Raw genomic sequence first — 13,027 nt, forward strand, 5'->3', positions numbered from 1 at the left:
TGGAGTCGAAATAAACTTATACTTATACTTATTATACTTATCTTGTTCAGTAAGGTTTGTTGATATAGGCCTACTTGTATTATTTTTTGTCACCAATTTTTTTTGGGAGCTATACATTAGAGGCGTTTATTTTGTGACGTGCACGTCAGTGATGGTATTCAAAATTTTCTTTCAAATTTTCTGACTTATCCGGAATGATTATCACGATATTGCAATAACGGGTGCGCGTGAACCCGTACAATCACTCTTTATTTCTTCACTAGTTTTGGCTGTTTGTAATATCCTGCTGTCAGTGGGATTATAAAAATGTGTTAACAATAATGATAAACTAATTACTGGGTAGGCATTATCTGTTCTGACTCAAATTTATTATGGTGTTGACTTCCTCGATGGGAGAATTTTTTTTTTATAAAATCCAAGAGAACAGCCAAGTCTAGGCCCAACGATAACCTCCACCCTAACCCCTAGTGGCGAAGTCGACTAGACCCACTCAATGTCCCGATTGCAACTTTCGTACCTACTGTGTCTGTTGAGATATTATGATTTTCAGGATAAGTTTTTCATATTTTATTTAAAACTATCTCTAGGAAGAGAAAGGTAGATGGCGTTTATATGGCATAACCTCTCGCTCGACGACTCGTCCATTGGGTTATCAATATGAGTTGTGGAGTTGGCATCCGAGTGATTAGCATGGAGTACGGTACCTAATGTGAGTTTGCAGTGTTATAACGAACATAGTTTTCTCCTTTTTGACCTTTGCGTTTTTTTTGCACAGACTGTTATTAATGATGTCTCCTATTTTGGGGGCTAATCTTGGAATCGGAGACATGTGTGGTAGGTACTGTAGTTTAGGAAGGAGCTATTTTTAAAGACATCGTTTTATTAATAACAGAAAATGAAACTTATATTAAACAGCTAACATTGGGCTCTATTTTATAAATAATCCCGTACCGTTAATAAAACCTGCTGTTATAATGACCGATATTGCAACCAAGAGGAATTTTCGTGCCCCCTATTTTGGGAGAGGGGTACGTGTGGTCGAGAATAAGAAGGCATTGGAAAATTTGTTAAAAGATGATACAATAGATAAAGACAAACTAGCACAATATTGCAGCTTCCATCCTCTTCCTGCCATGTACAGAGTATTGATATGGAAAATTCTTCTTGACGTACTTCCTGTTCATCAACAATCTCATAAATTTGTCATGAAACAAAGATGCGAACAATACGAAGATCTTCACCATGCTCTGAAAGTTATGAGAAAAATCGATGACAAGACGAGTCGGCCTCATATATATTTGAGTGCTTATATTCTCGAAACTGGACAGTTTGGATTGCATCTTTATCATGAAAAATGGCACGACCTTTTTCTAGACATCTCGTCCTCTGTTTGTAAAATGACTGATGATAATGTAGATGGATACTGGCTTTCTGTCAATATATATGAAACATTTTCGGGTTATTTTGAAAAAAATGATGAACATGAAATGACATTTTGTCAAGCGTTTTCTTCGGTTCTCAAAAAAGAGAGTCCAAAGTTACACGAACATTTAAGTAAAATTCAAGCATTAGCATGTCTTCCTTATAAACGATGGTTCATTAGATGCTTTTCGGGTACTTTGCAAACTGATGGTGGACTTGAACGAGTATGGGATGTTTTAATAAGTGGTTATTTCACATTTTTGCCATTTGTAGCTGTTCAAATACTCCTTACAATGGAAAGAAGATTATTACGACTCGAAAATATCATGGGGATATTAGATGCTTTGAACGAAATACCTTATGAAGAGGAAGTTGGTGAAGTAATTGCGTGTAAAGGTGTTGACCTTTGGCAAAGACATGCTGCAAAAAATTCTGGAAAATAAAATCCTTTTTATTATATTTTGATCAATTTTTGTAAAAGTCTACTCAAAGCAAGGTTACACGATAGTGAAATGAAAAGTGCATCAAAAGTTTTGTTTGCAGTGAATGAGGGGCAAAAAAGGTTGATTATTAGTAATAATTTAGCAAACTTAAAATGTTTAAGTAACTTATTTTTGGACAATATTAGATTGTACTTGATAATGTATTAGTGTACAATATATTGTATGAAAAATTTTATCAAAAAATACCACATATTGGAATCATTTATTGAGGTACTTGGGGGTGACCAGCATTTACTGATAGTATTTTTTCATCTATTATAATATAGTAATCTAATTGCTATGTATTTATCATATAATATTCTGAATAATCATCCAAGAATGCCTACCTGCCCATGTCTAACAATTTGGATAATTAAAATGAAAATGAAAAATCAAATAGGGATTTCCCTTGGTTAATCCCCAAAATATTACAGATTAACAATGAAAGATGGTGCAATAGAACGATTCTCCTATGAATAATATTCCTAAAATTTTACAGACCGTAACCATGATTCAAATCTATGCATATGGGTGTGCGTGGGAACCTTTATGTTGGAGAGTGACAATTTTACCTTGTATTGTTACTTTTTCTTACTTATTTACAGTTAGGACTAAGTTATTAAAACACATAATGCAACAAAACATGTGAAATTCAGTCAACAAATATTTTGATATTGAGGAAGTTGAAACACTACCGTGCTAAAATGGCGTACTTGCATAAGGAACCCATTGATTCCTCTGCTACAATGCTAAAGAATCTCTTCGTCAGAGATCGGGAAAAAGGTCAATATTTGATCTGTGAATTATTAGATTTGATGATGGAACCAAAACATCAAGCTTTTATTGAAAGGTATAGCTAGTTTTGACTTTGTAACTTTACTTGTACTCAATTGACTTTTTTGTTGAATATATAGAAAATGATATTATGTATATGCTAAAAGTAGGGTAACAGTTTACAATAATTATTTGATATTTTTTTATATTAACTTTGTGGAAAGTTTTTGCAGATGAATTATAAATTGTATTCATTCTTTCACGAATCGAAGATTATAAAAGTGATTTGATCTGATATATTTTATAGCAATTTCACATAAATCCTATAATTTGCATTCAAGGAGAGAAGACCTAGCTGGTTGGGTGAAAGCACTTTTCACTACTGAGAAATCGTTTGAAGAGTTCTGTGGTAAAGTTTCAGTTTATGACAAATCACCATACTGTGGATGCGTCTGGACAAAAGATTTTGTTGCTTATCGATGCAAGACCTGTGCAACATCACCTTGCATGTCAGTCTGTGCTGGTAAGTGGGAATATGATGATATTTAAGTTCTTTTAAGAAAAGTTTTCACACGTTCACGCATGACAAGACTCGTACAAGCACTAACTGCTATATGGGAGTTTCATTCAGTATTGTATATTCCTGACTTTACTATATAGCAATTTAAAACTTTTTCACCCCAAATTAGAGCATATGCTTGAATTTTAATATAAATTGCTGATAACCATAAGGTATAACAATTCTGCTGAAATCTTGTTATTGAAGCTACTTTCTTTTCCAATGCAACAGTATGAGTGTGGGCTCTTCACAACATTTTGAAGTGATAAAACATTGCACACATTCAAAGCACATACATCTAGGCATCTGGTGCAATACACTCGAGCTAGAAAAAATCAAACTAATATTCCGTTGTAGTTGTTTGTATAACTGATTCACAATCAAAATATAGTATTTTTACATTTTTTCCGGAATGAGCAGATTACTCACATGACAAATTATTTTACTGTTATGATAATTGACATCATTTCATCAATCACAATCTGGCTGTTCTATAGTCACTTTCCAAACACCAATGCAAAAATGATCTAATTATTCATTACATTAGATAATACCTACACAGGCAATAGATTATGTAAACAAAACTGATGTCATCCATCTTCGAAATTCATCATCTTATTGCATGATAAATTAGTCAAATTATATTCAATCAATTGAAGTTCAGCCCAACGTCACTTCGACAATTTCTCAATGAAAAATTGTATACATTCTACATGCTGTAAGACATGTAATAATAACGTCATACAAGTTTTTTCCTATGTAAACACATGTGAAAGAATTTGTACATTTTGAACCTTTGACATCTGACAGTCGAACCTAAAACAATTTATTTACTATTTGGTAGAAAATATTAACCAACTAAAACATTATTTATCTTTATCTATGGTACATCATGAAATTAAATTTTTAATTATTTTTATATATATTAAATGCCTAAATGCCTAATTTTTATTGAATGAGATATCGATATAGGGCTGTCTTGATGTATATTAGGGCCGGAGCCAAGCTTACCATATCTGATAAAGCCAGAGCTGCCCGATATTTTTGTAGCTTTTATACACTGTAAATATTGCACCATAGAGGAAATATTGTATTTGCTGATCAAATAAAGGACTGTTAAAATGTTGTAACAATATGCTCTTACTGAGAATAGCTAAGATAAATTCAAGTACCTAAATAAAGCAACATTAATATATTATTTTGCAATGTTACATAATTTTTACACCAATTTCTATGTGATTTATTGATTGGTGGTTAATCAGGTAATAACTACTGAATATTGCAAAATAAATTGATTCCAAACTTTCCCAAACTGTTTGAAAGAGATATGTGCTCGGAATAAATTAAAATATATCGTATGTAGACTTTTCTTTTTAAGTTATTTATTCATTTCAAATAATCTTCACATTTGGATGTACAACAGGATACTACATACATTGTATAACATATCGTAATTGTTCGAAGTCAACTTGCTTATGCGAGTCAAATTTTCGGCTTTGATAAAGAAAAATGATAGTTGTTTGAACCCAGAAGTATGGCTCAGAAAATAACAGTCTCGTCCAACTTGTATCTAAACAACAGGCCCCCATTTTCTGGTGCACTGTATGTCCTCCTTATTCCATTAATTTGATTTGAAAATTGTTTCAGATAACTTTCTCTGCATAGTTTTTAATAATTGATATGTAACGTAACAAAATTAGCACTGTTACCGTAACAAGATTAGTGTGCAGCAACACAAGAAAGTTTTCACTGACCTAGACCAGTGGCCGTTTTTTTTCACCAGAAATTACTTCAAAGTTGCACTAATAAGAAAACTGCACTTTTTGAAATCGTGCTGAGGCACTACTTAAGCATAGCAAATTGGATGCTGCCAAATTTTTAGTGCCTGATACTACCTATATACAGGGTAGGCGAAAAAAAGTAGCTACTTTCTTAACATTCTGAATGTAGAAAATGGTAATATTTTTTTTGCCCGCCCGGTATACAATCATTTTTAATTAAGCAACATTTATATATTTCTTTCAGCCTGTTTTGAAAAAGGAAATCATGAAGGTCATGAATACAACATATTTCGAAGTGAGGCTGGTGGAGCATGTGATTGTGGTGATGCAAGTGTAATGAAGGAATCTGGTTTCTGTAGCAGACATGGAGTCAACAGAGTTGTTCCTGATGACTTGCCAGCAAGTCTCCTGACTCTACCTAAGGTGAGAATGGTTTCAACAATGTTTCTTGTTGATAAATTTGAATTGAGCAAAAATAGCACTTCATTAAAGGCATATATTATTGAATCGGCAAAGTGTGCAGGGTGGAATAGGCTTGTCATTGCACCCTTGATTATTTTAAGCAGGGGGCTAATGGGGGGCTAATTTTATACAAGAGGATTACTGACTCCTCACCATGGGGGGTGGCTTACGTAACCACTGGCAGGCTACGATTTCCTCCACCATCAAGTCCATGTATCTGAAAAAAAAACGTCAACTATTCCCATTCTTGATATGGACTGGTTACCAGATGAGAGGCTGTGGTTTTTCATCTGATTAAGTCATCCTATTGGCTTTCCATACATTAATAACTCGTGGCTCTGTACACAAATAGAGCTAAAATGCTGGTCTGGTCCAATATTTGTCGAAGCAAAAATTCCATGCTTATTACAGATATTCACTAATAATACATTTATATTCGATTTCAAAAGTGTTAATAATCATTTAAGTAATTTAAATTTAATCCTTTTTTAACAAATAGCTATGGATTTGTATTTTGTTATTTTCACAAAATACTAATAAAAACAAGGTAAATTCATGACTTTGAGTCAACGCAAAGAATGTACCTAATCCACTTTTTGGTTTGGCACTGTCTACAAATTTTAGTGCACCTTGAGCTAGATCATAGTTGAGTATGACGCTTAAACGGCTAGCGGGGCTAGGCTCCCGCACCCACAAAATAGTGGAGAGGCAGAATTCTAGAGCATCAAATTATTGGTGTATTTTCTTTTTTAATTAAAAAATTGTTTTTTAAATTTTTTTGACAGTTGATCATGGAAAGAATACTGATCATGCTCCTTCACAGTCTTCGTTATTTGGTGAAAAATTCAATTCTGGAGTCTTCTTTTCCATCAAAAATTCCAGATCCACTTTGTGAAAGTCTTGATATTTTTATTGAAGCAATCAAGTGTGGTAAGCTTAGTCATATTTCCTGTTTTTTTTTCAAATTCGAATTACGGAATAAATGTATTTTGAATGACTACTATTTTTGCTGCCAAATTTGTCAGAAAGAGATTCCCAGTACTAACTAAAGGTGGGGGTATGTTTTTACACGGCTTACACGGCTTTACAAGGCTTATTCATGCCTTTTGCTCCTAACAAGTATCTGTACAAGCAACCACAGTGCTGTGTAAGAAGCTACTATTTTTTAAAACACCAAAATCTTCGTGGTTGGTATTGCCTACCCAATTTATTACACCCTGGGTGAGGTGGTGGGCATGGGATTTGAACTCAAGATGTGCCTCCTGCAATGCCACACAGTTACTGCTCAGCCATTGAGTTCAAAAAATATTTTCGTACAGCATCTTTTCATAACATTCATCGGCGCTCCAGAAGTGTGTGTACCAATATGGATGAAACTAATTTTGTTCGTCTACTTTACATCAAGTTGTGTAAAGGGACTGAAACCTATGTGCAGGTGGTATATTCACTTGGCTAACACAGACAATCTCTGAACTCGTAATAAAACTAAAATAAGAAAAATCATAATAAAACTATGGCCTAACCCTAACCTGGTACACACACTACGGGAGTACCCCTTCATCATCATGCATATTCTAATTTCTGTTAGATTCTGAATATGTGTGTAAATGAATCTATTTAATTTTAAGTTATTAATAGTATTGGATGAATCTAATTTTAATGTCCTATTTTAAGTGCACTATGGTAAATTCTTTACCAAATTTCAGGTTCACCAGTGAGAAGTTGGGTTGCTGATCTTCTGTTGTCTGAAGATTATTACCATAAACTAACTGCCAATCAACATTTTGGCGGTGTTGTTACTCCAGATATGAAAGCTTATCACGAAGAATGTCTCAATTGGCTTCCCGAAGCCGTCAAAGTATGTTATTTTATTAGAAAGCCTGAACTTTTTTTGTCAAAAAAGTGCCAAAAACTGAATTTTAGAAATATGAATTTTATGCGTGTTACTTTGCTATATTTATTTGTTTATTTTATTTAAATGTAGGTGTATGTTATGTCACTACCTGATTATTTTGTATTTTTGCAATTTTTACCGAAATTTTTTCTATTTTTAATACTTCGATTGAATTCAATTAGTAAGATTAAACTTGTCGTTAATACTTGAAAGGGTTGTAATTTCAGCTATCTGCATGTATAGCATAGCTTTTCCAATCAATTTGCTCTTCCAAATTTTATTTGAACCAAATATTTTGAGCATGTGTAATTCACACTAATGGACATGAATTTAATTTAATTTCATAAACAAAAACTAATACAAGGTTTTCCATGCACTATATTTGATTGCAGAAGTTTTCTAGAATCAGAGGGTTACATATGTATATATTCATGATAATATTCAAATGGGTTTATGAATATATATTTTGCAGAAATTAAAAACAATTATTTTTTGCAATGGTTCGAAAACTGGAAAACTGATGCTTATTATTTAACAATGGAGGAAGGGGAATCGATTTTCATAAGATTCTTCTTAAAAACATTTATAAAAGTAGGAGTTAACAGTTGTCTTATTTTTACAGAGGTTACCAATGTGCTACATACCAGATGAAATACAGGATAAAGAGAGATTTAGTCGTAGTAAATTTGTCTACAAGAACCTACTGCAAGAATTAATGTTCTGGGTTTGCAGGTAATAAAGCTACCCTATGCCTTATTTTCAATTGATAATAAAATCAGTGGACATTGGGCATTGAAAATATGCCGTTCGAAAGTTTTCTTCGGTTTATTTTCAAAATAAATGTAGGAAACCAAGTTTAATAAACACAGCAATAGAAATAAAGCAACTAACATGTACAAGCACGAGGAGGTTGAAACCAATAATGTAGTAAAGATATCTGAGAATTTCTTTCCCAGAATACCACATAGTATAATCAGATTTATCACTCAATCATTCTGAATAGAAATTTTTTCATACTGTTTTTTTATTCAGGTACAATTCATAAGCAAAACAAGTTTTACAATAATTTTTGACTTTTCGAGAATGCGCTCTAGTCTCCCAGGAGACATTATTGACCACTTAGAGAATCACTGATACCGAGTACATTAGCTATGGTTTTGTTACTTTGTAAAACTAATAATATAATGTGATCGTTTTATTTCCAGATTTGAATTTCCAGAACATTTGATCTTGTTTATTCTAAACATGTTGCCCGACGCAAGAATCAAGCGAGAATTTGCTCGATATTTTGTTCAGCATTATATTTTTGTTGCTCCATCACTCAGTGGAGCGTTGCATGTTGATGATTACTCAAACAGGTATATTACTTTGTTTCTTTAGTGCAGCAGCTTTCAAACTTTTTGGCTCCGCACCCTTTTCAAAATTTGTCAAGTATCGCGTCCCACCTTGAAAAAAACGTGGAAAATATATGGATGAAACATTCATAATGAAATATATGAAACGTTTTAAAATTTAAAAGTCTCACACATAAACCACTGGGTCAACATATCTAAGACACAGTTACTACACAAGACGCACACCACAGAATCATAGGATAGACATACATAAAAAATTAAAAAAACTTCAAAATGACCATGCTACTAACAGTTCTTTGAGAGGAATGTTATAGTCCTAGGCATGTTACAGATAATAGACTTTGCTACTGGGCCGGAGCCTCAAACTCAATATGAAAAACTATGGACAAATAAAATAGATTATTCACAACAGCTAGTCCAACAGTTGGGCTAACGTTTATATAATAATAAAAAGCACAATGTAACAATTGGGGCCATTATTACATTATTTTCATCGATGTTCTCAATGGAAATTGATATTAGTATAGGCGTATAAAAGTATAGTCGTAATCTCAGCAGACACAAGGGGGCCGAATAAAACACTACGATGGGCTGTAATTTGCCCACCCCTTGTCTAGTATAGTTTTATAATAATTTTTGATCGATTTTTAAACATCTATGTATAGGTTTGAAAAGTGAAGATTCTGACTTCCATTTTGTTATTAATATTATTCCTATTTCAGGATTGTTCACATCTCTGTCCAATTGTTCAGCAACAGTGAATTGGCATATTTACTCGCTAAAGAAGAAGCTTTATTAGAGGTATTTTCACGTTTCACTATTTCATAGTGATCAGGCAGGTGTTTAGTAACTTTTTTGTCTGTGAACAAAGTGCCTCAACTTGAAAATGGACACCAGATATACTTCGAAAACCCAAATAGTTCATATTAGTATGAACAGACATCCACACTAATAGCAATCATCTCATTTGCCATCCTTAGGATCTATATGTTTTGTACAGAAATATCTTTAAAGAGGTATTTTCGAAAAGGGTTTTAAAACAGGTTTTATCAAAATAGACCCTCAGACATCGTAGGGGGCCACAAACAAAGGTCCCCACTGAATTAATTCAAAGTAAATTGACTATAATTTTTTGGTTGTTATCTTTTTGCTTTCATTTGTTGCCTTTTAAAATGACACCAACACTGAAGGAAAAAGTGTAAAGTCATTAGCTGGTGGCCACAGATTATGAAAGTATGAGAACTACTTTGCTACAATAACCATTACAAGTAATCTGGTTTGGCTGACCAGATTAATTGTCGAGAACTACAATTCATTTTTTTCTCAACTTTCAGATGTTCATGATTTCCATCAATTTCATGGTGACAAAAAAACTTATCGATTCAAAGACTGGAGAATCTGATTTCCATCAAACAGTGTCAGTACAAGGTGATGGATTGCGTAATAATGCATACTGGGCGATCGTATCAGATCTTGTGAATTGTCTCAGTCACAATGAAGTTGCAAGATTGTTTTTGAACAATGATGATTCATTGAAGTAAGTTCTGTAATCGATTGATTTTTAATTTGTTTTAAACTTGTTGGTTAGCGTATCACAGTATGTCATCTTTGTAGAGACTCGAGTCATTAACTCAACTTGAGTCACTGTTTTTCATATACTCAAAGTTATTCGGGTCATCTAAATCTAATAACTTGTCCTTCTTTTACTCAACTAACCAGCAATGAAATTCAGCATAGCAATTGAATCGAATTAAGACTTGATTATTTCCACCTGGTCATTCTACCAGTGGTTGCTTATACATGACCTTGTTCGCAGCAAAAAGCATGACTAAGCAGCCTATAAAATCAAGCGACAATACTAGAAGTTTATTATTCTTTTGCGAAATTTTCATCAATGTGCTTACCATTCAATTAATAGTTGGGAAATTCTGAACTGGAAAGTTTTTGAACCTTTCAAACTATAGCTGCACCGTATCTCCTCAGAGGCTGCTTGTGTGTAGAGCCTTCTTTGGAGAAAAAGGTGTATAAATATGTAAAATAGATCAATCTTGCCCCCTAATAAAGGCTATCAAAATGTCTGTATTTTCTGTTAAGTCTGTACTCTGTATTTCCTAACAGTATAGAAGTATGAAATAGATTTATTAACTTTCAGAATATGGATGAGGATTCTGACATGCTTCAGTGGAATGAATTTAACAACTCGACAAACTGATAGACATATTGAATATGATCCGCAAAACATATTACTTGCATTCTACAGTGAAAGAGAGGCTTGTGCTTCACCTTTGTGGGTTGTATTGGATGTTTTGAGGGTGAGAATTTTTTTTGATGGCCGAATGCCTTATGAAATGTAAAAAAAAATCATTTTTCTGTATTTGACCCTCAAGATGCTAGCTGTTAGACCTAACTTGGGTGTTAGAAATATAAAAAAAAACTGACCGCCATCTGAAAATTCCTGGCTACACCCTTGTTCCCAAGTAACACACTTTTCTCTGGCCAGCTTGTCATTGAAAGAAGTCTACTCTAGAATTTGATTAAGTTGGAAAAATTCCTTTCAAATCAATAACGTTAATTAAAAAAATTAAAATGCTTTTAAAGCATATTTAAAAACCTTGTACATGGATATTAAATTACAAACCGATTTTTTTTAACAAAGTTTTTTTTTTTTAATCTTACAGGATGCGAGTAATCTTGATCTTTCTATGAAAGTGATCGAAATGTGTAAAGAAACAATTATTGAACTACTGGACGCTCTCGGTGCAGATGATCCCAAAGGCACTGGAATACCTTTCCACAGAGTTAGCTTCCATTATCCGATCCACAGATATTTTGCCCTTTTCGTGGCAAATGCTATCGGCAGACAAGGTAAGGTTGTTTTCATTATTTTTTTTGGTATTGTGTATTTATAGCATTTTGCTCTGAACATGGCTTTGCACAAGCAACCACTGTTAGGTAAGGAACTACCGGTACTATAGTTTGGAAGGACCGGAATAATTCTGGTTTGGCTTTGCCCATCCAATTTATTACACCCTGGATGAGGAGGGGGCAAGGGATTTGAACTCAAGATTTTAACTTGTGTCTAACACTTTAACCACTAGACCACCATGCAATGTGAATTTTTTTTTATTGTTTTAGGTTTGAGAATCAGTGACTTGGACATAAACCAGAATTTGGCCAGAAGACTATTGGGACATCCTATGCAGGTATAGTTTATTTCATTATTATTGCTAATTTAGCTTTCGCTTTGGTATTGTAATCTTTTTTGAAAATGATTGGTGAAGGAAACCGTATAATAATGGGAGGTTATGTGAACCACCTCTGATGGGATGTATTAGAAATGTGTACACATACACACAAAATATTTTCCTCCATCTTGTTTTTATCGATTTTTGGCCAATTTTTTTTTCAATATCATTAATTTTCCTATATCAATTTAGTTTGAGAAAACGATGTTTTTGTTAAACTACTCTTATTCACGGCTTTTGCTCCGAACAAGACAAGTAGCGACTGAAATGTATGGACTTGTTATTTTTAAAAGGGCTAGAATCTTTCCGGTTCGGCCTGTCCATTTTATTACATCGTGGGTGAGTTGGTGAACAAGGAATTTTAACCAAGATACCAATCTGCGATTCCGACACAATTAGCTCTAACGATTTAACGACTAGGCCTTTACGTTCATATAAATATTTCTCATTTAGGTATTATGCACAGCACACGAGATTCAATGCAACATGTGGGTTCGTAATGGATTGAACATGTCAACACAACAACTTGCGTACAGACAATCTTTCTTTTGCACATTTTTCATTGATGCTGATTTATTTATGCTTCAGGTTTGTATATTGTAAATATATGGTAATGTCTTCCAAGCACTGAAACTAAATTATTAATTTGGTCCAAGAAATTCTGAGAAAAACATTATATTCATTATATCTGAAATGTCAAATTATTTTCTAATTATTTTTTATTAATTTTTATCGCTTATGTCGATGCTTTTAAATGTGATCTGCTCTTGCAGTGCATTTATGCTTTGTGAAAATTTGTATATTGTCAATCATATACTATTATCTCGTGAATATTGTGGGTTCTGAGTTATACAAAACAGACTCAGACTTGATAAAAAAAACATACTAAGTGACCCCCTCTGGAGAAAATATTTTTCGAACAAGCCATCTTCCATCTCTATAATCCTGAACTGGGGAAGCCTTAAAAAATTTTAGTGAACATGTTTTAACATTCATGCAAGGAGACCAACGAGATGTGCAGTGCCCAAATTAAACTGGCAGTTTTGGTAACCG

At 33.4% G+C, this 13,027-nt stretch overlaps 2 protein-coding genes across 2 annotated transcripts in view; both read left to right on the forward strand.

Annotated features, from left to right (window-relative positions):
- The first annotated feature begins 574 nt into the window (after positions 1-574).
- On the forward strand, positions 575-2,509 carry LOC120344039 (TBC1 domain family member 7-like). The gene has a single exon (XM_039413122.2). It carries the CDS (start codon positions 975-977, stop codon positions 1,863-1,865), a length of 891 nt encoding a protein of 296 aa, XP_039269056.2. The 5' UTR covers positions 575-974; the 3' UTR covers positions 1,866-2,509.
- LOC120344038 (E3 ubiquitin-protein ligase ubr3-like) overlaps positions 2,497-13,027 on the forward strand; it is a 39,871-nt gene continuing 29,340 nt past the window's right edge. The window contains exons 1-13 of the mRNA XM_039413121.2: positions 2,497-2,754; positions 3,020-3,201; positions 5,263-5,441; positions 6,266-6,410; positions 7,187-7,338; positions 7,997-8,106; positions 8,580-8,732; positions 9,452-9,530; positions 10,064-10,266; positions 10,882-11,041; positions 11,408-11,594; positions 11,865-11,932; positions 12,428-12,562. Of these exons, the coding sequence (XP_039269055.2) occupies positions 2,609-2,754; positions 3,020-3,201; positions 5,263-5,441; positions 6,266-6,410; positions 7,187-7,338; positions 7,997-8,106; positions 8,580-8,732; positions 9,452-9,530; positions 10,064-10,266; positions 10,882-11,041; positions 11,408-11,594; positions 11,865-11,932; positions 12,428-12,562 (1,899 nt within the window). The 5' untranslated portion in view covers positions 2,497-2,608. The remainder of the gene's footprint in view (positions 2,755-3,019; positions 3,202-5,262; positions 5,442-6,265; positions 6,411-7,186; positions 7,339-7,996; positions 8,107-8,579; positions 8,733-9,451; positions 9,531-10,063; positions 10,267-10,881; positions 11,042-11,407; positions 11,595-11,864; positions 11,933-12,427; positions 12,563-13,027) is intronic.

Source organism: Styela clava, chromosome 5, assembly GCF_964204865.1.
Source record: "Styela clava chromosome 5, kaStyClav1.hap1.2, whole genome shotgun sequence".
Classification (NCBI taxonomy): domain Eukaryota; kingdom Metazoa; phylum Chordata; class Ascidiacea; order Stolidobranchia; family Styelidae; genus Styela; species Styela clava.